Raw genomic sequence first — 7,747 nt, forward strand, 5'->3', positions numbered from 1 at the left:
CAATTAGTAGCTGATACCCCCTTTTACATGAGAAATATAATGATTTTCACAAACAGACCATCAGGGGGCGCTGTATGACTGATTTTGTGCTTAAACCCATCCCACAAGAAGCTCTGAGTACCGCGGTACTCTGGGCAAACTGCCACAATGCAACAATGTTCACAGACAGGAATTAGCTGTTTACAGCTGTCTCTAACAGCCAAAACAGCTAGGACCAGCTACATAACCTGCCCACAGTAAAAGTGTCACCATGTAATAAATGTCAGAATATAAATCGGGGAGAGGAAAGATTTTACAATAAGGAAACACTGACTAAACCATTTATACATAATTATGGTAAAAAATGAAGCACTTTTTTACTACATTATTTTCACTGGAGTTCCTCTTTTAGCCAGCCCAAAATGTAACTTCATGCAATTTAGAGCAGTGCATGCAGTTTAGTAACCTTTGTAGCAAGTTGACAATAGGAGCTACCTAGGTGAGGACTGAGGAGTTACATAGTATATACTGTTGCTTTTACCGTAGCCTTGTCATAGCACCATAACAGCATCTATGTTATACATATATAGACACATATCCACACACCCACTTCTATCTTTTTATTGCAGCTTCTTCCTTATATCAGGAATGTCCGAATAACACTGAATAGTGGGGTAGAAATTTACTTTGATGAAAATGGAGATATTCCAGACGGCTATGATATTGTGAACTGGCAGAGAACCTCAGATGGCACCTTTGGATATGCTAAAGTTGGAAGCTACGACAGCTCAAAATCACCTGGTCCTGTGTTCACCATGGATATGCGCCTGGTACGATGGCTTATGGGGGATGCACAGGTGGGTATTTAGTAGTAGAGATGTCGGAAATGCCAATTTCAGATTCCGCTGGAATTCCAAATTCGCATCATGGGTGTGCAGAAACTGTGTGATGCTATTTAATAGGATACCGTAACCCCAAAACAGCAAACATAACCAACTATGACCATTAAATAATAAATTCAGCAACAGTTACCCCAGACACCAGAAAATAAACGCAATGTGGGCACATTTCAGCACAAAATAAATGCAATGTTGGCACATTTCAGCACAAAATGAACGCAAAGTGGGCACATTTCAGCACAAAATAAACGCAATGTTGGCACATTTCAGCACAGAATAAACGCAATGTTGGCACATTTCAGCACAAAATAAACGCAATGTTGGCACATTTCAGCACAAAATAAACGCAAAGTGGGCACATTTCAGCACAAAATAAACGCAAAGTGGGCACATTTTAGCACAAAATAAACGCAATGTGGGCACATTACAGAACAAAATAAACGCAAAGGGCACATTTCAGCACAAAATAAATGCAATGGGGCACATTTCAGCACAAAATAAACGCAATGGGGGCACATTTCACCTGGAAAAAAAAAAAATTACTCACCTGGCAGAAGTCTCCTTTTGTTCCTGGCTGGCCTCTGGCGCACTGCTCCTGGGACCGTCTTGCTCCTCCTCCTAGTCTTCCGTGCTGACAGGCAAAGCAGGGCTACGGCAAGATGGCGCCCGAAGCCCTGTACTGGAGACACAAATAGTCTCCAGTACAGGGCTTCGGCTGCCATCTTACAGTTGCCCTGCTCGCCTGCCGGTGTCGGAACACCGGAAGACTAAGGAGGCTGGAGCGGGGCTGCGGGCAATGAACTGGCACGGCGTCTATAGACGCCGCTGACAGTTCATGCAGTTACAGTGGCCAGAGTCCCGAGGCCGGGACGTTCCCGGGACCTCATGCTGCCTGGGACAGCGGACCCCGAATCCAGGACGCGTCCCGGGCAATCCGGGACATCTGGTCACTCTAGTTAAGGAGAATAGTGGGTACAAGTTAAAATAAAAAATTGTTCAAAAAAAAAATATTTGTTGTTTTTGAAAAGGTCAATTTTAACCACTTCACAACTGAGGGGTTTTACCCCTCAAACACCAGAACCATTTTCACCTTTCAACGCTCCTTCCATTCATTCGTCTATAACTTTATTATTACTTATCGCAATGAAATGAACTATATCTAGTTTTTTTTCGCCACCAATTAGGCTTTCTTTAGGTGGGACATTATGCCAAGAATTATTTTATTCTAAATGTGTTTTAATGGGAAAATAGGAAAAAAATGTGGAAAAAAAATCATTATTTTTCAGTTTTCAAGCTTTAAAGTCTGAAAACCACTGCGCCAGTGTTGCCGTGTCCTTGCTCCCGCTGATGTCACCAGGAGCGCACGGCGCAGGCACTGACCATACTGGGCTTGTGCTATACACTCCTGGTGATGTCAGTGGGAGCGAGGACACAGTAGCAGGTGCAGTGGTTTTCAGACTTTAAAGTCTGAAATTCTAGAAGTGAACTGGAGGCGGGGCCAAAGCATCGGTGAGTGGCTGCGCGGTCACAGGATGTCTGCGGGGGACCATTAGAAGCCCCTGGTAAGTTTTTACTAATTTTCCCCCGACCCCCCTACAGTATCCCTTTAATTCATAGTGTAAAACAATGTATTTGTATATAAAAAATGCTTTTCGGTGTAGTTTTACTATTTGGCCACAAGAAGGCCACAATACTTTTTTGTTTATGCGACCTGTAAGCATCGGAAGAACGCTTACAGGAAGTTCAGGGAGCCTGGGAAACTTTTTTTTTCACAATGATCGCGCTGCTTCTCATAGAAGCAGCCGATCATTGCTGGGGGGCAGAGATCAACAAACGGGAATGGATTTTCCCGTTCATTGATCTCTGGGTCGAGCGGGCTGCGGCATGCATGATTGCGGGTGCGCATGCACAAGCGAGTGGGAGTGCGGACAGCGGCGGTAGCGGCGGGAGGTGCGGATATCTACGCCCCTGTAGGGGAAGGGGTGGAAAAATGGGCGTAGATATCCACACCTGTGGTGGTAAAGTGGTTAAATATAAAAAGAAAAACTTTTTTTGAAACTGTCATTTTTATGAGTTTAGAAGACATTTTTGTTTACATTTTTTTAAATAGATTTTCCCAAAAACTACAAGGTCTTTTTGAATTTTTTTTTTTTCATTGTACTGACTATTCTCCTTAACATATGTTGCACTTCTGGTAGCAATACCTTGTATGGAGGCTTTGCTATTCAGCGTCAAAGTCGGCATGAAATTACGCAAAAATAATACGTAAATTCATGCGTAATTACAAATGATTATACAAAAGAAATTGAATTAACAATTTGTAATTATATTTAGGTGTAATTGAGAAAATGTATGTGAGCGGCGGAGAATACGGGGGAGCGGAGGACAACAAAAAGGAGACAGAGGACACTGGGGGGACAGAGGAGGAGACGTGAGAGACAGAAGGGGAGACATAGGAGAGAGAAGTAGAGATATGTGGGAAAGAGGAGGACAGGACACATGGTAGACACAAGAGAACACATGCAGACACAGAAGGCCACATGGGGACACAGTAGGGCACATAAGGGCCACAGGAGGACACAAGAGGTGCAAGGGGGACACAATAATTGGGGGAAAACATCTACAAGATGCTCCTGGACTATGGACACACCAGGTTTTTTTGCCTTCTAAATCTGGGTGCATCTTATATTCCAAAGTGTCTACTACATTCCAAAAATACTACGATAAACCCACACTCTGCAGGAAACAGTTGGAACCCACACTCTGCAGGAAACAGTTGGAACCCACACTCTGCAGGAAACAGTTGGAACCCACACTCTGCAGGAAACAGTTGGAACCCACACTCTGCAGGAAACAGTTGGAACCCACACTTTGCAGGAAACAGTTGGAAACCACAAGTCTCTTGCCCATAGAACCCACCTGGGTGAAAATCCAACTGCTCTGCTTTAAATCTGTAAGAGCTCAACAAATGTGTATTGGATGCAGACAGTGCTCAGCTTTACTTGCTCTTCCATATGCTAATCTGACTGTACCCAATGATTGTTTAGAGCCACGGAAGATGCTGGCACTATTTAAATCACAACTCCTACCACTATAATAATACTAATGGGCAATAAGAAGGTAGAATAATTCTTTTTTACTGTATATGAAGCCATCCTGTAATTCTGCTTTAAAGTGTATTTGATATGAAGGGGATAACAGAATTGATACTTACCTAGGGCATCCTCCAGCCTCTTTCAAGCCACGGGCTCCCTCACCATCTCCCTGGGCCACTTGATTCATCCACTAGCCATCCTGGTAACTTGGCCCAGTCTCTCTCGTCATGCATATGGGTTCTTGGTCACGTGTGCGTCCCAGTTGTGAACGGGAGCAAGACAGGGGCGCGGCCAGGCCGCACATGTGCAATGGCGAGTGACTGAGCCAAGTTGCTGGGACGGCTAGCAAACGATCCAAGAGGCCCAGGGGGATGGTAAGGGGGCCGATGGCCTGAAGGGAGCTAGAGGTTAGCATCATTTATTGTAGCCCCTTCATCTCAGGTTTCCTTTAAATGTCATGTTTTCATGCACAATTACACAGCAAATTTAAATTAATTATAAATGTATTTGTAGGTCCCTCGCTCAGTCTGCAGTGAAAGTTGCCCCCCAGGGTTCAGGAAGGCTTCTCTACAAGGACAACCTACTTGCTGCTTTGAGTGTGTCCCGTGTCTACAAGGAGAGATCTCCAATCAGACTGGTAAGTAATACTAGTAGGCATTGGTACACAGTTTCTATGTTACAGCCATAATCCATATCAACCCCTTAGCAGCCAGTGCAAAATACATTGATTTGCTTATAACTAATGTAACCCAGTTGTAAAAAAAAAAAGGCAGATACTCACCTAAGGAGAGGGAAGGCTCGGTCCTAATGAGCCATCCCTCTCCTCTCCCGGTGCTGCACAGGCTCCTCCATTCGTATCCCCTGCCGAGGGGACTTTGGAAGTCTTCGGGAGCCGAGTCCTCCCGAAGACAGGCGGCACACACGTCATAGAGGGCGCGTGCGCTGTGCAGAGCGGCCCGTTTTCCCAAAGCATTTCCGAAGCCTCCCTTCGGCCGGGAGACGGTGGTATTTTACCGAAATGGTTGAATACCGCTACGGGGGAGCCAGGACAACAGCGGGCACCGGGAGAGGAGAGAGAATGCTCTATGAGACCCAGAGCCTCCCTCTCCTTAGGTGAGTATCTGACTTTTTTTTAAAAAACCCGGTTCCCATTAGCTTTAAAGTGAAGTTCTGGTTTTGCTAGCCTCCTATAAGAAACATGTATCCATGCTGCACAAAACTATCTTTCCATGTCAACTTGCAGCCAGATACAGTATGTGTAATTTGCGTTCTTAAATCAAAAGGTGTTTGCAGTAATTCAGCTTTAGGAGAGCAACTGTGGTTTCCCATGATGCATCACTCCTTATAATTTGCATATTCAATAATGACGCATCATGGGAAACCACAGTTGCTCACTTAAAGCTGAATTATCATAAATAACTTCTGTTTTAAGAAGGAAAATTACACTGAGCATTGCTTTTTAACAGATCGCCTTTTCGATCATTTTAAGTCCCCTATATTGGAGTCACTATGCGCTGCTTGGGTATTCTGTTCAGCCAGGTATGCAGTTCCATAACTATCTGTAAGATGAAATTATACTTTACTTCAAGTGTGAAATATGTAATCTGCTTGTAGCACAGATTGTCCAGGTATTTCCACATTTTCACCTCTGCCATGCTCAGGAGGCTACCCTTTGGAGTTGTGGGGTTTTGCCCAAGGACTCTTTGCTGATTGGGTTCTGATGCTTGCCAGGATTCGAACACTGATCTCCCATTTTAAAGGTAGAGAGCTTAACCAGTACACGGTCCAGACACTGCAGTGTACAGTGAAGTTGAGGAGGCATAGTGATAAATAAACACGATCTCTCCCACTTCCCTATCTTGACCATTCACTGCACTTACTTTGGAGAGACAGTGGGTGCAGCACCTGATGCATATTCTGCACAAGTTGATACCAACAATTTCACCGGATTTACCTAATGAGACACACCCTCATAACCTGAATGTTCTCTATGATTAGATAATGGACAGTAGTGAGGGGCAGAGATGAGACACAAGGGGCTTGATTCACAAAGCGGTGCTAACCCAGTTAGCATGCCTAAAGACGTTGGGCGTGATAACAAGGGTGCTAACTAGGTGAGCACTGTTTTGTAAATCAGATCACGCGCAAAAACTTTGCGTGCACACAGCGTGGTGCGCGTAAAACGTTCCATCAGGTGCGCAGTTTTCGTCACACCGCGATGCGACATTTCGCATGCACTACACTGTGCGTGCACAAAGTTTTGCTCACAGGACTTTGTGCGCGAGTGCTTTTTATCACGCCCAAACTGACTTTAGGTGTGAAAAGTTTTTTTTTACAAGAGTGCTAACAGTTAGCACCGCTTTGTGAATCAAGCCCTTGGTCGCTTCCAAATTGGAGTGTTTATTGAGTGTTTATTCTCCTCACATATACTAATGTGCCACAAACAGGAAGTTAATATCACCAACCATTCCCATTTTATTAAGGTGTATCCATATAAATGGCCCACCATGTACATTTATTTCTCTTTTATAATTTTTTTTTTCATGATCTAGATTCTGTGGATTGTATAAAGTGTTCCTGGGATCAATGGCCAAATTCACAGAGGACCAGATGTGTTCCTAAGACATTTGAATTTTTGGCTTTTGAAGAACCAATGGGCGGAATTTTAGCAGCTGTCAGCATTTTTTCTTCCTTTATTCCTGTTTTTATTTTAAATATGTTCATGCAGCATAAACACACTCCAATAGTCAAAGCCAACAACTATACACTAAGCTGTCTTTTACTGGTGCTTTTGTCTCTCGGTTTTCTTTGTCCTTTGGTATTTATTGGAAATCCCCAAGATGAGAAATGTCTTCTGCGCCAGGCTTCATTTGGACTGGTCTTTGCTCTCTGCGTTTCCTGCATCTTGGCTAAAACCATCATGGTGGTGTTGGCTTTCATGGCCACCAGACCAGGCAGCAGTCTGCGGAAATGGACTACACCTCGAGTATCTTATATCATTATTATCAAGTCTAGTTTAATACAGTTTATTTTCTGCACTATTTGGCTGTCAGTTGCTCCTCCCTTTGCACAAAACAACATTCAGACTAAACCTGGAATCATTATTATTGAGTGTAATGAAAATTCTTCTATAGCCTTTTGGACCATGTTGGGTTATCTCTTTCTTCTGGCCACCATTTGCTTCATTGTGGCCTTCCTGGCTCGAAGACTTCCTGACAGCTTCAATGAGGCCCAGTTTATTACTTTCAGCATGCTGGCATTCCTCAGTGTTTGGATATCTTTTATCCCAGCATACATCAGTGCTCAGGGCAAATACACTGTGGCCATGGAGATCTTTGCCATCTTGGCCTCCAGCTGGGCTCTGGTCATCTGTATGTTCCTCCCCAAATGTTTCATCATATTGTTTAGACCTGACATGAACTCCAGAGAGCATCTTATGGGAAGGAGTACAATATATGTTAAAACTATAACACTATAAGCAAATGAAAGCCATATACTACAGTCTTAAATGTGTTTGTAAATCATTTTATCTGAGTGAAATAAATATGATTTCATTAATATTTAAATGTGATATATTTGAACCCTAATCACCCAATGATCGACTGTATCAAGTTTAAGGCCCCTGGCATTAACAGCATAAGAAAATCAAATGGCAAATATTTATTGGCTGCTGTAGGCTCCATCCACTTTCATGAATATTAATACCAGTCACCCAGTGACCAACTGTGGAAGAATGGCTGCAATTTAAAATTTCCCATGTAAAAATGTGGTCGT

At 43.5% G+C, this 7,747-nt stretch overlaps 1 protein-coding gene across 1 annotated transcript in view; it reads left to right on the forward strand.

Annotated features, from left to right (window-relative positions):
- The window catches only part of LOC137562046 (extracellular calcium-sensing receptor-like), a 34,270-nt gene extending 26,819 nt beyond the window's left edge, over positions 1-7,451 (forward strand). The window contains exons 5-7 of the mRNA XM_068273387.1: positions 609-836; positions 4,487-4,610; positions 6,526-7,451. Coding sequence (XP_068129488.1) covers positions 609-836; positions 4,487-4,610; positions 6,526-7,451 — 1,278 coding nt within the window. The remainder of the gene's footprint in view (positions 1-608; positions 837-4,486; positions 4,611-6,525) is intronic.
- Positions 7,452-7,747: the final 296 nt, after the last annotated feature.

Source organism: Hyperolius riggenbachi, chromosome 3, assembly GCF_040937935.1.
Source record: "Hyperolius riggenbachi isolate aHypRig1 chromosome 3, aHypRig1.pri, whole genome shotgun sequence".
NCBI classification, from domain to species: Eukaryota; Metazoa; Chordata; class Amphibia; order Anura; family Hyperoliidae; genus Hyperolius; species Hyperolius riggenbachi.